Source organism: Zalophus californianus, chromosome 3 (assembly GCF_009762305.2).
Source record: "Zalophus californianus isolate mZalCal1 chromosome 3, mZalCal1.pri.v2, whole genome shotgun sequence".
NCBI classification, from domain to species: domain Eukaryota; kingdom Metazoa; phylum Chordata; class Mammalia; order Carnivora; family Otariidae; genus Zalophus; species Zalophus californianus.
Window position 1 is genome coordinate 114,110,161 of NC_045597.1, and position 17,819 is coordinate 114,127,979.

General features: G+C 39.0%; 1 protein-coding gene across 3 annotated transcripts in view; it reads left to right on the forward strand.

Annotated features, from left to right (window-relative positions):
* The first annotated feature begins 7,195 nt into the window (after window positions 1-7,195).
* ACVR2A (activin A receptor type 2A) overlaps window positions 7,196-17,819 on the forward strand; it is an 84,595-nt gene continuing 73,971 nt past the window's right edge. For 2 of the 3 annotated variants that reach the window (XR_003518980.2, XM_027588362.2), the window contains exon 1: window positions 7,196-7,899. Coding sequence is in view for 2 of the 3 variants with exons in the window: in XM_027588362.2 (XP_027444163.1) it covers window positions 7,845-7,899 (55 nt within the window). In the remaining variant the exon portion in view is untranslated. The remainder of the gene's footprint in view (window positions 7,900-17,819) is intronic. The other variant, XM_027588364.2, reaches the window with a different exon arrangement.

A 17,819-nucleotide genomic window follows, 5' to 3' on the forward strand; every position in this document is an offset into this window, starting at 1 on the left:
ACCTACTGAGCCACCCCAGCACCCCTCCTTATAACTATTTCTAATACACTTGCAGTTTCTCTGAGACTCATTTTTTTAATCTACAAAATGCTAATTATATTACCAAAGCTACTTATTTAACAAAGTTGTAATGAAAATCAAGTAAGTATGCATAACAAAACTTTGAAAACCATTTGTCTTGTTGAAGATAACATTGAGGAATACTGTCATCCAACAGACTCCAAGAAACATCTCCGTGTTTTTGAAGTCTTAAAATGTTTTTACTCACTTGTCTGATATTTGTCACCATTCTTGGTAGTTTCAACCTTCTGATCACTGGATGCTTTGACATCCCATTTTTGGATCTCCTCATTGCCAGTGACCATTTTCTTCTATCACAGCAATGGTAACTCCTTGGCCAGACACAACTCCCCTCCAAAATCTTGAATTCTTATTCTTAGATCTTAGCTCCTATCCTTCAAGTTGCTTAAATATTGACCAGGCAGTAACAAATCCTCTTAATGGTGCCAGCCAGGCTTCTGATCCATTGCTCCTATCACTCCCCTACCCACAACAGCCTCTTCTAGACTACATTTTGTTCCTGCCCAACTCAAAATTCCTTTATTCAGTGTTTCAATTCAATTCCCATACCTTTCTTGTTTTTCTTTTCCTCAAAATCACTTACTTAACAAACCCAACCATGGTGGAACTCAATCAACTGCCTGACAGCTCTGTGCCTGAAAGCCCCCTGTGCATTTCAGGAAATAACCACACACACAGCTGGATAGACTGGAGTAATGACAAACATGATCTCCAACCTCAAATAGGTAATCAACCCTGAGAATTCTACTATAACGCTTTGCTCTCCAACCTCAATTAGGACTATTTCACAACTTTTCATCACGCCTCTTCCACTTTAAGCTAGAAACTTGCTTTATAATTTGTGGAAATTAGAGCTCTCACTGTAAATACCATCACCCTCGTGTCTAGTTCTACAAACTTACCTGCTTCTGCTTGCACTTCCTTCCTCCTGCCTGCCTCAATCTGGCTTCCGCTGAAATGACTATCAAGGAGATGGATTCTCTCTCCATGATGCCACATCCAATGGCTCCTTAATTTTTTGATCTTCAATTTATTGATGTCTCCATAGGACTCAATATTGTTCCTATCTCCCTTTTGTAGGACACTCTCATGTATGATATCTTTCTCAGTTTTTATCTCATCTCTCTGGCTGCTACTTTTTCATCCCCTTTCCTGGCTCTTACTCCTCCACTTGCTAAATTTCTTCTCCGTCCACTCTCTATTTGGATGCTTTCATTCATTTCCATGGCCTTAAATCCCATTTATGTGCTGATAATTTATATCCACGGCATTGCCTATTCCTCCGAACTTCGGTCACATCCAATTGCTTACCTGATATCTCCATTTAGATGTCTTGCAGGCATCTGAAATTTAACGTTTTCAAAATAGAGTTTTTTCATTATTCGTCTCTCTACTGCCTTCTCTATATTCCCTCCAAATCTCTCCCATCTCAACAAATGACACTACCTCTGCATATTTGCTTAAGAAAAAAGTAGGAGTCATCCAATTCATCAGCAAATTCTTCTTCCAAAGTATATCTTGAGTCAGTCCACTTCTTTACATATTAGTTCACAGTACCATAATCACTTGCCTGACTTACTACAACACTTTTCTTACTAGTTTCTCTGCTTTCTTTGGTAATTTCTTGCAACCTGTTCTTCATATAAGAACAAGAATAATCTTTAAGGACCTAAGTTAGAACACATAACTTCCTTACTTAAAAACCTCCAATGGCTTGATGCTTCACTTTGAATAAAATCCAACAACCTTACTTTGGCCTATAAGATATTGTTGTCTGGGGCTTGTATTCCTCTTTCTCCTTATTCATATCACTGTATTCATAGCCACAAGAATTTCCTTTCAATTTCTGGAACACATCATAGGCTTTGTACATACTGTTCCTCCTTAACTAGCTCCATTCATGGCTATCTCCTTTTCATCTTGTGGGTTCAGCTTAATGCCACTTCCTTAGTAAGTCCTTCCTGAGTCATTCTCTCTAAATAGTGTACTTTTCCTCACCAATTCCACCACTCTTCTTTATCTCAGCACCCTGTCTGCTTTTATAAATAATCCTTCCCATTTCATAATTACTTGTTTAACTGCTATTTTTCTGTCTTCCTTATGATACTATAAGCTCAATGAGGGCAGAGATGATATCCATTTCTTTTATCACTATACAACCAACACCTAGGACAGTCCTGCAGCTAGTTGAATAAACTTGTTGAATAAATAAATACCACAGATAAAGATGGATAATGTGATGAAAATGATTGATTCCTTTTTTTTTTTTAAAGATTTTATTTATCTGTTTGACAGAGAGAGACACCGCAAGAGAGGGAACACAAGCAGGGGGAAGTGGGAGAGGGAGAAGCAGGCTTCCCGCCAAGCAGGGAGCCTGATGAGGGGCTCGATCCCAGGACCCCGGGATCATGACCTGAGCCGAAGGCAGATGTTTAACGACTGAGCCACCCATGCACCCGAAAATGACTGATTCTTGTGCAGTGTTGCATCATAGAACATTTTAGGACTATAGCATCAAAGTTTTATTCAAGATTTCAAGCATTTGTCGAAATGGATGGAGAGCACTATTTTTGAGGGAGAGTCTTAGGTATATAGTCCATTTTCTACTCCAGTGCCTCTCAAGTTATCTATGGTGAATTCCCAATCTATGAGACTTTTATAAAATGCAATAAAACTGAATTATCAAAAACATGAAATAAAAACAAAAACAAAATATAAGCCCACTTGTTTTTATTAACTTTAACATTATTCTGTTAAGTTTCTACTATATATATATATATATATATATATTTTTTTTTTTTTTTTTTTTTAAGAGAGGAAGGGAGAGAGGGGAAGGGGAGACGAAGAGAGAGAATCTTAAGCAGGCTCCATGCCCAGTGTGGAGTCCGACCCTGGGCTCTGTCTCCTGACCCTGAGATCATGACCCTGAGATCCTGACCTGAGCCAAAATCAAGAGTCAGCCACTTAACCGGCTGAGCCACCCAGGTGCCCCTCTATAGAACTTTTTTTTTTTTAAAGATTTTTATTTATTTATTTGACAGAGAGAGACACAGTGAGAGAGGGAACACAAGCAGGAGGAGTGGGAGAGGGAGAAGCGAAGCAGGCTTCCCGCAGAGCAGGGAGCCCGATGTGGGGCTCGATCCCAAGACCCTGGGATCATGACCTGAGCCGAAGGCAGACGCTCAACGACTGAGCCACCCAGGCGCCCCTCTATAGAACTTTTTAATCAGTTGTCAATGTCTATGCTAATCTCATTAAAGATCATTAACAAAGTTTGAGACCAACATTGGTCTGAGAACTGCACTTTTGAGTAGTGTTGTTTTACTCCAACTTGAATGAATGATGAGGTCATTGGGATTGATTTATGCACTGTATCTCAAAGCTCAGTCTATTCTCTGTTATAGAAAGAAGAGTTGAAAAGTATTAAAAATAAAACAAAGCTAAGAAATAAAAGTTATAAAATTTATAAAACAGTTGAAGAATTTAGAAGTAAAATAGAAAATTATTAGAAACTAAAGTTCTCATATTGTAGAAATTAAACAGAAAACTAAGTCTCTGTGGTCATGAATATAAATTGCAGGGTGGGAAAATACCTTCCCCAGATACCTTGACTGGAGTTTGAAGGAGGTGAGAGTGGAGAAAAGTCAAATATTACCCTTGGGATGTTCCACAGGAAACAATTGGTTGTTATTTCTATTACTAGTTTGGGTTAATACAGCCTTTTTATCAAAGTGCTAGACACATTATTTCTACCACAATTAGTTTCTCCTAACTCTTCTCATTTTCCTGCCCTAAAGTATTCTGCCTTAATGTTTTGTGCCTCATCCATTCCCACATCCTTATTCTTCTCATTATGTCTCCCCTCCACTCCACCATTGGCATAGTGCGATGCTACGACTAGACCTAAGTAAAAAGGGAGGAATAACAGTAGCAAAAGCTAGGGTATAGGGAATTTAATTCCCACCTTGAGCATTTAGGGAGAAGAGAATGTTCATTGGAGATATGCTATTATTTGCCTTCCTTTGACTTACCACATTACCAAGTTTTTCCCCATGTATTATGCCTTACAGCATTGGTATATGAGAAATTCATTACTTATGCCACTTCAGGAAATGTTATTTGAAATTTGAACACAGGAGTAGACTTTTATAGTACCTTTATAGTATACTTTTATATACTTATACAAATGTATACTTTTATAGTGTATAGAAAGCAGCAGAAATACTTTTAAATCCTTCATCTAACGGAAATCCAACATCCTTCATACTCCAAAGGAATTTAGTCATCTTTCTGAAGATGAAGAGAGATTTGGCATGTCTACGCTTATACGTGGCTGTTGGTATGTCCAAAGGTGGGTGAATATCTTACAGTGAATTTTTTCACAATATATGGCATACCATCCAATCTCAAAGGCAAGTTCAAATCTGGCCTAATTCAATTCCAGCCCTATTTCAGAGCTGAAGATTTAAACTTAAGCTATACCTTTTTGAGCCATACAAGTTCCTAGCAAAAAAAAAAAATCGTCCTTTATTTTGGAAGCGGTCTAGAACACTTGTTTACCGCGGTCTCCTCATCTAGCCAACACACACTTGAATTTCTAGATTAAATTGGCCTCTCAAGATTCTTCCAGCTGGGAAAGACTTGCAGTTCAATTGAATTTCTTGTCAGAACTCTGGACCTGAAATTCTAGCATTCGAGTGGCTCTAAGACGGGGTTTGTGGTATGGGGATTGAGTGATGTTAGCTAAAGATGTCTGACACATAATTGTCTAACGCTCTGGCCGACCAGAGTTCCTTTCAGGTTTCCCTTCCCTTTCTTCTCCTTCCTTCCTAAACTCAGCTTGCACAGCTTGCGCTGTTAGAGAGATGTTGGATTTGTAGATTAAGAGAAAGTGATTCTAGAAATAGGAAAGCAAGAGGGGCAGTAGGGTTACCTGCAGCTACCTCTGTCTTCTTTTTAAGCTTTGGAATTCCAGTGGGAATTAGTCATACTCTCATGTCTTATTAGGTTAAATTATTTTTGAGTTTTTAAAAATATACAGAGGATGGGGGATTTTAGGAAAAAAATAGGTAACTACTGTTACTGGATATTAATAACTTCTCCCATGGGGTTAAACTCTTTATAAGACTAGTGAGGGCTTCAGCTTGTTGCTCCCCTTTCATACTACAGAAAAATGATTTCCTTCTTCTCTTACATTCTTTTCCTGGCAAATTTTGGTGGTAAATAAGGAATACATTTTCGAGTTTTAGTCCTAATACTGGTTATTCCAGTTATTCCACTTGCTCTGGTTTCACAATTCAAGAAATATGGAAGTGATGCAGAGAAAAGACAACAGTGAGGCCTGATCCAGGGTATAACCGACATCAAATTCCTGAATGAACTAAATACACTCTTCCATTCCAGAAACATTAGTGGCAACTTCTCGTGCAAGTAGAGAATGGAAAGAGGGTTTATATCTATTCCTCTAACCAGCTCATAAAGTCCAGAGAATTACATAATATGAGATCATTTAGACACCTTGAAGACCAACTTGGAACTTTTCTTAACTGTTGCACAATAGCAGTCAAATTCTGAGCACCACAACTTGAGAACTGGAAATCTTGGAAAGAGTTTAAAGAGTCATAGTAATTACTAATAACCTTGACAAGTTGTAGAAATGGGCAGATAATTACAGGATGAACTTAATAGACAGAAATATAGAGTAATTTTGAGGAAGAGAAAAATAAAACACTATAAATACAAAGGAGAAGGCTTGGCTTTGTGGGAAAAATGTGGGATTCAGTAAACCACCAGTAAAACATGAGTTAGCCATACAGTACAGTTGCTTTATTATTTTTTATTAATAAAAATAAAAAATTTGTAGAGTACATGCAAGAATATTGTATCTAAGAAAAAGGCAGTAATCCCCTAGTCATCTATACAATTATTTAGTAACCACCTATCACATCCTAGACACTTTGAGTGTTGGCATAAAATGGAGAAGACATAGGATCCCTACCTTCACGGAGTTCGCTAACGTGTGGCAAATGAGAAAGCTAGTACCTTTAACACTGTCTTTAGTTTGTATTCTGTAGCCAACTTCAAGTACAGCAAATACTGTGAGTTCCTTGAGGTAGGGATCCTATTTTTACATTTGGGATCCCATTCCGTGCCTAGCACAGCATCTTGTAAACAATCAACTTGGATTAAGGGGTAAAAATAAGCCCCCCCCCCAAAAAAACTAAAATTTGAAAAAGTAAACACTTGTCTGACCATCAAATCTCTTTGGCCCCTAATGTTTGCGAACCTATTACGTGCAGAACAGTTCTCAACATAACGCTTTGTGTATGAAAGGGATGGTAGCAATGGACTCAAGTTGCACACGGTGATAATTGCCATGGACATTCTCCTGACCGGGTTGACAGCCCATCCTCCGCGAGTTTTTTTTCCCTTCTTTTCTCTTTTAGTCGAAAGACAAAACGCTTAAGCTGTAGCTACAGGGGTGGGACGCGGAGCTTAGACTTGGGGGCACAGCAACCACCAGCTCGCGCGCACTGAGCTCGCTAGGGCAGCTCTGCGGGCGCGGCGGGCCGGCTCACACCCCTGGCTTCTCAGCGCCCGGAGTCTCCGCGCGGACGAGGCGTCCCCCCAGAGGAAAGACAGGGCGCCGCAGACGCCCCTCGGAGTCACCGGCCACCCGCCCCGCCTCAGGCTCCTGTTCCTCTTGCGTTCCCATTGATCAGGCGGGTGTACGTTCCAGAGAGGCCAGTGGGGCGCGATTAGAAAACCAGGCGCTCCACGTCCCCGACCGCATCTAGTCACCCACCCACTCCAGCCCCACAGCCCAGCAGGCCAAGCAGGCCGGACGCCGAGGCCTCGCGGTAACGAGCCTCCATCCGCCCCGCCTCCTCGCCCTCCAGCCGGCCCCGCCCTCGCACTCACCCCTCCCCCGCTCCCGCCTCACTTCCCCGGCAATCTCCTCGCGCTCCCGGCCCGGCACGCGCGCTGCACCCGGCCGCCGCTGCCGCCGCCGCCGCCGCCGCCGCCGCCGCCGCCGCGGTCGCCGCGGTCGCCGCGGCGGAGCGTTTCTCCGCGGTGCCTGGCTTCCAGCTTCGGGCCGGAACCGGAAGTCTGGGGGGCGGGGCCGGCGGAGGCCAGGGGACCGAAAACGCGGCCGAGCCCGGAGCCCGGAGCCGGAGCCAGAGCCTGGACCAGAACTTGGCCGCCGCTTGCACCGCTGCCGCCGCCGCCGCCCGCTGCTCCTTCCCTGCGCCACAGCTGCCTCGGCCGGCACGGCCCCGAGCTCGGCCGCCACTGGTCCGTGGACTTTGGGTGTCCGGGTTGAAGGTCGGTCCGGACGTCGGACCCAGCTCGGTTCCCGGACTGTCCGGGCGGCAGCGGACGCCACCGCCGCCGCCTCCTCGTCGCCTCAGCCTGGCGTTTTGTTCCGAGAGACCCGAGAGGCGAGCGGAGCTGACAGTGATTTTGACAGTGATTTAAACCCGCTTTTGTTGTTGTTGGCTTTTCGTTGTTTGGTTTTGTGTGTTGTGCGTGTGTGTGGCGGTTTTCCCCCCGTGGTGCCTTTTTTTTTTTTATTGTTGTTCTCTCTTTCCGCCCCCCCCTTTTTTTTCTTTTTCTTAACCCCGTGAACGTTTTTTTGGTCGGGGCTTCCGAATATGTTTTATGACGGTTGATTTTACACCAGGAGGTTTGTCTCCGAGGAAGACCCAGGGAACTGGATATCTAGCGAGAACTTCCTACGGATTCCCCGGCGCCTCGGGAAAATGGGAGCTGCTGCAAAGTTGGCGTTTGCCGTCTTTCTTATCTCTTGTTCTTCAGGTAGGTGCATGGAGAGCGGCGCGGCGGGGCTGCTGCTAGCCGCTGCTGCCGCCGCCGCTGCTGCTGGCGGCCGCGGTTGTTGTTGGCCGCGGTTGTTGTTGGGTCGGCGAGCTCCAGTGGAGCCGGGGGACGTTTTTCCCGACCCGGAGCCCCTCGGCTGCGACCCCCCAGGTCTGATTGTGATCTGGAAATCTCCATGAATTTTTCTCGTTTTGAGTTACGTTGGCGAGCTGATAAGAGTGACTGCTCTGTTGTGGAAGTGAGAAAGTCATGGTTTGTGGCCGTAACATTGGATGACAGCGCTGGTCGGGTTGCAGTTAAGCCACAAATACCACAAGTGACAATCTGTGCAAAGGTTTGAGACCCGAAAGGCGTTTTCCAAAATGTCATTTAGTGTAGCATTCTCCGAAATAAGGGTGTTTTATTTTAATCGTCTTTTAATTAGTGCTTCACCAGTGACTATCACGACGGAGATCTAGCGAGTTATTACTTAATTTTGACCGTGAGAAACAATGCATCATATCAGCAATTTCATCTGGGTCTCCCCTTACGTTTTCTTCAACTTCACTGTCCAGCAGTGTTAAAAATAGTTGTAGTTGTTGTTGTTGGAGTATTAACAATAACCCAGCGCAGAAGAGGTATGCCGCTGTGTGTTGGTAATGTGCTGGCTTTCAACCACCATTTATGTGCTCTTTTCTGGCATAGATTTTGCTTACCTACGGAATACTTATTTTAAACGCGTTGTATTGAAGCATTGTTTTTGGTTTAGAGCAGCCATTTGAGATTGTTCATACTGTCAAATACATTATAGTCATAAAATAGGTTTTGGCCCAAGGCTGGAAGAATATTTTGGTCTCTTTATATTTGAAATTTTGATTTTTGTGAGAACGTTCTATGCTTGCAACCAGTGGTTGGAAAACTGTCTAGTCTTTTGTATTTGAAATTCTGTAAATGAATACAACCTAGCTCAAAGGTGTGCAAATGTACATAACAGGAGAGTTGGTATGATAGATGAAACAATTTTAAAGTCGCAATGGATCTGTTTATCATAAAATTAAATATTCAGTTACTAGGTTGTGAGAGAGAGAATTATAGGGGGGGAACGAATTGACAGGTTTCATGGCCATGTCTTTATCTCATTTGCTACAGGGAAATCAGAGGGTGTTAGTCTTTTCTTTGTGTACCTCTGTGGTGTGTGTGTGTGTGTGTGTGTGTGTGTGTGTGTGTGTGTGTGTGTGTGTCCATCCTCCCAACCCCCTATTTTAATAGAATCTTTTGTAATGTATAGAATTTTGCTGAATGGTACATTTCCTTGTGGTTAATAAATGGATAAAGTCTAGTCTTATGTCTGTGGTGGTATTGATCAGTTCCGGGTGGGCTAAATGTGTTGTGAAATGGCGATCATTGCCAGAGATTAACCAAAGAATCATGTCTGTTTAAATGGAAGAAGGAACATGCTTAAGGCATGCTGACAGTTCTTTTTGTGCACGGTTTGGGGAGGAAGATAAACAATGGTGTCTGTGAAATGAATGAATACCTTGATAACATTAAACCCCTTGCTTTTGTGACATGACTTAACTGTGTAGTTTTTTATTTTTCCGGTAGTACTCTCTCTCCTGTGTTCCTGTATGTTCTGGTTGGTGAACTCCTCTTTTTCATATCCCTTTCTCTGATCTCCTGCCCTTGAGGAGGAGGGGCATCATGGCTACTGACCAAGGAATTGTGGACATTATTCCCTCCCAAACCCACCTGAGTCACACTAATTGGTGAAGGAGGTTATTCTTGAGCAGTCTCAAGGTACTACTTCTGGAAAAGCAGGCTGTCGCTACAGATCTTACAGCTTCCTCTGCTTGGTTTAGAAGTAAAGAGAATCGAGCATTAGTTTTTTGTAGGATTATTTTCCGTGGGCCAGGAGATTAATGGCTAAAATTTTGAAATACAGTAATTTTCTTGCTATAGAGCATATACATATATAGCACGCAGAATTACATAAAACTGATAATAAATATTGTTGCATAGTTTTTTTTCAAATAATTCCTAGTTGAACTAAAATATAATTCTATTGAAGATAATTGAAATCATCTTAAAGACTTTAATCCACATTTCTGTATGAAGATTTTTAGTACTTAAAATATCTGATTTTTTAAAAGGCTTTTGTTATGAATCAAATGAACTCTAAAAGATTATTATATTTCTTTTCCTAATTGATTTTTTTATGTAATATGTAATCTGGCATGCTGGAAGCATCAGAATGGCTATTTTTATGAGAATTTAAAAATTTCTCAAGTTGTCGGTTTTTATTCCTGGATATTTGATTTCTTTTTTTTAAGCGAATGAAAGATGGTAGTAAAGAGCTGTTGTATTTCAGGTTTTTAGGATGGATGTTTACTGTTTTCTTTAGTATTTTGCAGACTTTGATTTTTCAGTTTCCATCCCATGGTATATATACTGGAGGCTCTTTTTGCAGACTATTCCTGTAGGATATGGCCAAGTATGTAATTTCTTAATGTAATTCCAAGGGAAGCATTTTTGAGTTTTGCCCTCATCCTCAAATGCCTACAGATTTCTTCTGTATTTGAATTTTTTAATTCTTCTTGTCCTTCCTCAAATTTTGTTTCAAAACACAAATGTATTTCTTAGATTATTTTTGTTTGTTTTTAAAGCATTGTGGCTAATTTGTATCTTTCTTCACCATTTGTTAAACTGTGAGTTTGATACTTGCTCTAGTACTTAGGTTTATCCTACCTAGAATGATGCAGCTATTGTATTTGAGTTGCACTGAATAAGTTGAGAATTTGTTTGGGTTTCTGTGGGAACTGGAGCAGTTTGGTCCATATAGTTGATGAAATAAGAAATGGAAATAAAGTAATTATGTGTATTTCCTTTACTTCAGCTAGGCAATTGTGTGTGCGTGTGTTCACGCGCTCCTGTGTATGTTTCTGTGAGTGAGTATATGTGCTGTTGGAGGGAGAATTGGCAGTGCAGTGACTCTTCTGGGACTCGGCTGAACTTTGGCTAATAAGTGATAGTTATTAAATGCTTTGTTTTCTACAGGCAGAATTTCTTAAATGTAGTCCGTGATCAAATTCAAATACAATATATTGGAACATCAGACTTCTCCCCTACCAATTCTTGTTGAATTTTTTTCTATTTATAAGCCAGTAGTTCTCAAGCTTGGGTGTCTTTTGCTCCCTGCCCCTGCACCTCTTCCCCAGGGAACATTTGAAGACATTTTTGGTTGTCACAACTCTGGAGGACGGTATGGCTGCTGCTGATCATCCCGTAATGCACAGGACACCTTACACAGTAAAGAGTTATCTGGCTTAAAATGTCAATAGTGTTGAGGTTGAGAAGCCTTATTTTAAACTCTTCATTTTTAAAAGTATTAGTATATTAGTAAAAAGGTCCTGCTTCCCACTCCCACAGTCAGTCAATCATCCAAATTTTACAAGGATATGCTATTGATCTTCAGGTAACTTTGTATTGAGAGCTTTCATCTTTTCATTATCTTTTAAAATTAGAATGATTATATTAGAAAAACAGACTGTAGGTGTACACATTATTTCATCTTAATGTACTTTAATAAAAATATTTTGCTGAGTTATGAATAAACTCTCCAAACCCATTGTTTTGCTATGATGGAGAGCCCATGAAAACTATATTCCTGAATAGGATGAATAATTGGTCAAAGTATCAGGTTTAATTATATTTGCTTTTGATCCAGTAGTCTCTCTGCTGTGATAATCATCTTTAAGGATATTTCCTTTTATCCTTATTAAAATCATTGTCTGGACTGTGTGGTGGCAGCAGGGTTGTGTGTATGAGAGAGAGAAAGAGGGAGAGACAGATCAACATGGTGCAGGAAAGTTTTGTAAGTTTCGTATGGAAGAACTATGTACACTATTACATGTCCCTGAAAGGTTTCAGAGTATAAAATCAGGTTTTTTTAAAGGATATTATTTCTTCTTCTTTTCTTTTAGCTAATTTTAATTTGAAGAAAGTTTTCAAGTGGTTTCCTAATTACATAATTTTCTGGAGAATCATTGGCTGGTTTTTGGTTATCATTAGACTCGTTTAGGCTATACTAATTAATATTCTATGATCTATCACAGACCCTTGTCCTTTTTAAGGTTAAAATTTGACCATAATTAATTAGTGCTTACATTGTTTTGAACTCTGGTTTTAAGGAAGTGAACTCAGCCAGGATAAGAATTAAAGTGAAAAAGTGTAAGTAGCATTACACCATTGAAAGGAAAAATTCTGAAATCACTCCCACAAAAAGTATGCAAATAAGCCTCATACTATCTTTGTAACACACCTCTCCATACATATATATCTCTGGTACTCCTGACATCTTCACCTTTTGGGTTCACTGTTTCATAAGAAATAAAGCATAACTAAACCAAATGAGATTTTAATAATCTCTAAAGTTCTTTAGATTCTAGAACTATTTGTTGCTCTTTTACTTTTGTAAGCAGTATACTCTTACTTCTCATCTTCGATGTCTCAAAAATCTGTGCATTATATTTGTCTTTTCATGCTTTCTTATGTTGCCACTTGACCTGCATGGTTCCTCTTAGATAGTAAGTTAGGTAAGGTTAGCAATGAATGATACTAGAGTCACTAGTACTCTTTCACTTTTTATTCCATATTCTATAACTCATAATTTCTTCCATTGCCTTTCATTATGCTTCCCTTTCCACTTTATGCCTTCTTTGTTTATTCTTTTTTCCTTCTTTACGTCCCTGTATTGTAGCTTGCTTGTGGAACCCACTTGTTGCTTAGCATCAGAGGTAGCTCAAGAGGGCTCACACATGGTTTAAATGAAAACAGATGCAATTTAGAACGTTTGAGAATTGACCAGATAGTCTTTTCCACTGTTCTCTCATTTGTTGGTTTCTGGAATACCACACACACACTTGGGAGTAGTGTTATTTTTTGGAATCAAATGGCTTCAACTGTAGAGTGCTCTTACACTCCCCCCACCCAACTTTTTTTGATGCGGGGAGGGGCAAAGGGAGGGGAGAGAGAGAATCTTATGTGGGGCCCAACACAGGGCTCCATCTCATGACCTGAGCCGAAATCAAGAATCTATCACTTAACCCACTGAGGCACCCAGGCGCCCCACTCTTACCCCCTTTTTAATATTCTAGTTTTCTTGAACTCTTTGCTGTTTTCAAAAAGTCTGTCTTTTGTTATTATTCATTCATCATCTCTGTTTAAGCCAAAATTTGACCAGACCAGGGAATATATTTATTGCCACAGCTGGGACCACATCAAACTTCCTCTGTGGTAGATTTAATTTTGTTAGGTTATAATAGTCATGTCTAGACAGAACATTGATTTCAAATTGACTATTGAACATGAAAGTTCCAGGAATAGTGTATAGAGAAAGAAGAAGGAGAAGTCAAGAAGGTAAGAAAATAGATAGCAATTGACTTTCTGTCATTCTCCAACTGGATTTCTGTTAGTGACTTTCATATATCCAAATGCATCTAGTAGTTGCATTTTGTTTAATGAAGGGTCTAAAGGGAATGTATTGTTTCTGAGGTTGGATTTTTAAAAACTGTTAGAATGGGGGACTTAAAGGAAAAAATTTGGAGGTTCTTATGGATACTGGACAAGAATGTGATCACAGTGGTCAGTAGACTTTGTTTGTGGTGTCATCACTGCCACTGTCTAGCTCATCTATCATTTTTCTTACCTGAATTATTATAGTACTTTTCTAGTTAAGGACCTAGTTAAGACTAGGTCCCTGACACTACTTCCTCTTCCAGTCTGTCCACATTATGACTTCCAGATTGACCTCATTAAAAAAATAAATCTAAACATGTCACTTCTGCTTTAAACATTTCACTGTGAGTCACCTTTAGAGCATAAAATCTAAAGTCTTAGAAAGGCGTGTCCTTAGAATGGTGCTTTATCATTTGGTTCCTGCTTGTGTTCTCTAACCTCTTGGTATAGTGGCTAAGAAGATAGGCTCTGGGGTTAGACTTCACTGGTTTACAAACTGGCTTCATGGTTTAACCTTGGGCAAATCACTTCACCTTTTGTGCTTCAGTTTTATCATCTACAAAATGGGGATATTAATAGTGACTACCTCAGAGAGTGGTTTGAAGATTAAATATCACATAAATACTAGGTATTCTGCTGGGCTTCTCCTTAGCATGAGCCCTATATTCCAGCTATACAAACCTGACTTGCAGTTTTTTGAATGTGTTGTCCTTTATTGTATATCAGTATGGTACCTTTGTATAAGTTAGTTCTTCCTCCTTTACCTGGCTCACTCCTTATTTTGAAGACAGAAGTATCACCTTTTTAGAAACAGTTTTTCTGCCACCCAACCCAGATTGAGTTAGTTGCTTTCTGTTCTTCTAAATGACCTTGATTCCAGTAATCACTGCAAATGTTTATTTACCTCTATACATGTTAGACTGTGAGCTCTTCGAAGACATCTTCTCTTTATCTACAGACCCAGTCATAGAACCTGGCACACAGTAGGTGCTGAGGAAATGTTTAGTGAATGAATGAAGCGAATTTTTTTTCATTTCTGGACTGGGGGTTTTGCTTTTATGTATTAAAGCAATAAACTTGGATTAGATTATTTCTGAACTTTTTTCCTCCTCTAAAAGCTTTTTGATTTTATAATCTTAAGATTAGAGTTTAGGGTATCCTTAAGTTCTCTTCATTTTTTTTTAAATGCTGTGTTTCTGATCCTTAGATTAAATCTTTTAATATAACTTGAATCACACAGGTTTAGAAGGCATTTTAGAGATCTTTAAGTTCTGTGGCTTTCAGCTTTTTTGTTCATAACCCATAGTAAGAAATACATATTGCATCATAACTCAGTTCCCATATACATAAATATGTATGTATAACAGAAATAGAAGTTTTGTGAACTCTTGCTGTGTGTAAGACTTTTATTTTTATATTCTGTTTCACCAGAAGAATTTTTTATTGTGATCCATTAATTAATTCAGTGATCAACTGATGGGTTCTAAACTCCGAAGAAGTAGTGACCTAGTTCAGCAATCCCTTATTCTCTCTACCCAGTTCTCTGAGAAGGAAGCTGCACAGTAAACCTGTGCAGTGAAAAATATGTGTACTGAAAAATGTGCTCATTGTTTAATCCATAACAGAGAATGTGTACTTAGGTACAGAATATAGAGAAAACTGATCCCGAGAGAACATGGACCTGCCCTGGCTGAGCTCTTCTCTCTTCTGGATTCTGTGGACAAATTAAGTATACACAAAGGTGCTAAAAGAAAATTAGATTGTAATTTTGAAGAGTTCAGATTTTTCATAATTTAGGAAAGGCTTGCTGGAGGACACAGATCCTAATAATAGGGGAAAAAAATGTCTTGGCAGTGGCTGAGAGGGATTTTCATCTTAATAAAGAAAAGGCACAAAATAGGATCCAGGAACACAGAGAGCATTCGCCAGTAAACTTGACCATGGATGGAAGGCAAGTGGAGATGAAGGTATTTTGACTAAATCTGGGGAAGAGATTTATGTGATGAGAAGATGTTTATAATTGCTTGAAGAAGTAAAACAATCTCATTTGAGGGGGTTAAATCAGAGGAAAAGTAATTAAAACTAGGAGAGATACAGATATTGGTGGATGTCCCAAATGTATATATATGTAGAATATAGGATAGAAGAGCAGTTTGAAGATTAAAGTAGGATGGTAGTGCTACTAAATAAAATTGGTAAAGAAATACCAAACCAGAAGAAAATAGGAAGCATTTTCATAACTAAAGAAATTCTACAGACAGATATGGTTGTAGGTTATAAGCATGAATGAAAATAAAGACACAGATTTGGAAAAAATAAGAGTACATAGAAAAGATGAGCACATGTAGTATTCTTTTATGGGGCAGAGACACTATGATGGATATGACTTCATTGTGAAAAGAATTCTGAGCACTTGTGGCTCAGTATGTTGTTTGTGTTTAAATAATGGTCAGATTACAGTAGTCGCAATTATTGCTCATACTGGCCATCCAGATTACATTCTCTGAAATCTACATAAGGCATTTTCCTTACAGTAAATTAATTATACTGTTGTATAGAAGTAGATTTAGAAACTTTTTTGACTTGGTAGATGTTATTCATGTCTGAATCCTAAACCTTTTCAATACTGTTCTTTTGGACTAGATATAAGCACTTTTTCCTTTGGTTGATTATTTTCTTAGTAGCTATAGTCACATTGGGCATCATTTTATTCTCAAATTTGCTGAAGGAAATAAATGTAAAGCAATAAGATAATTATTAGCAAGTTCCCATGAGGGAGTGGTTGCTTTTTAAAATATTTTAAAAAATGAACCATCTTTACATATTGTAATAAAAGTAAGCCTATCCATATATAAAACTTTGAAGGAGGAGAGTTTTCCTACTTATGAGTAGTAACTTTACAATATATATTTTACAGAAAGAAACCTTTATTAGGAAAAATCTGTTGGTCTTCACATCTTTATGATTATACATGATCTTCTCATCTGTATGATTACACATGATCTTCACTTCTTTATGATTATACATGATATATCAAGCTTCTTCCAAAGCATTATTTTAAGAGGAGGGGGCATGGATAAATTATGAGATCTTGGCAAGTTTCTAAAACTCTTAGATTAATTTTTTAGATTTGTAAACCAAGATGTATTTAATGAAGTAATATGCCATATAACACAGTAGCTGGTTCATAGTAGATATTGCATACACATAATTCATTTGTAACCTATCTTTAAGTCTTGTTAAGAATGTAGTGTATAAAACATTTAAAAATATAGATTCAGTTCTTGGGAGATATTTTTAAATTTCCTGTAAATTACATATCAGTTTATGTGAAATAATATTCTGACAAACGATTTAGCCAAAGAAAATATCAATATAGAGTGCCAAAAAGGAGCCAGGAAATATCTAGAACATTCAGATAAGATTTTTTTTTTTTTTACAGAGTTCTTTAAGGTCTCGTTGTTGTAGCATGCATTAAAAGGAAACATTGGATAAATTTTCATTTCTATTTATTGGAACTTAAAGTATTTTCTTAGACAATTTCACTTAAAACTTAAGTGTTTTAAAATTTTTCATGTAGGGGCGCCTGGGTGGCTCAGTCGTTAAGCGTCTGCCTTTGGCTCAGGTCATGATCCCAGGGTCTTGGGTCTTGGGATCGAGCCCTGCATCGGGCTCTCTGTTCCGCGGGAAGCCTGCTTCTCCCTCTCCCACTCCCCCTGCTTGTGTTCCCTCTCTCGCTGTGTCTCTCTCTGTCAAATAAATAAATAAAATCTTTAAAAAAAATAAAAAAATAAAAATAAAATTTTTCATGTAAGAGTAAAGTCTTGAAAGATTTCCAAGTCTGTTTTTGGTTAACAGCTAAAAGCTTTGAAAACATAATCATTCAAGTTTTGGGATCAATATTTTAAATGTGATATAATAGTATCTTGGACTAAAACTTAAGAATCTCATTCAAAGTTCTACTTTGCTACTTACTCTTCTTTGACCTCGGCAATCACTAAGACCTCACTTTACTCATCTTTAAATTACAGAGGATGAAATAAGTATTCATTTATTAACAAATGTTGAATTACATGCTAGACACTGCTAAGTGCTTGGGATGCAGCAGTGAACAAGACATATGATTATGTGCTTATGGAGCTTACAGTCTTAAAGTCAGTAGCCAAGTGAATAAAATAATTACAGATCGTCATATGAGTTCTGACAGAAGCAAACAGGGTACTCACAGGATAGCTATTGGCTTCACATCCATACCACAAATCTCTAGTTACTTAGCTTATCTACCTATTTATTGTCTGCACTTTCCACTACGGGAATATAAGCTCTTAAGAGGGGTGTGTCACCTTTTTCATAGTATCCTCTAGGGATAGCAGTTTCTGGCCCAAAGTAGAAGCTCAATAAATGCC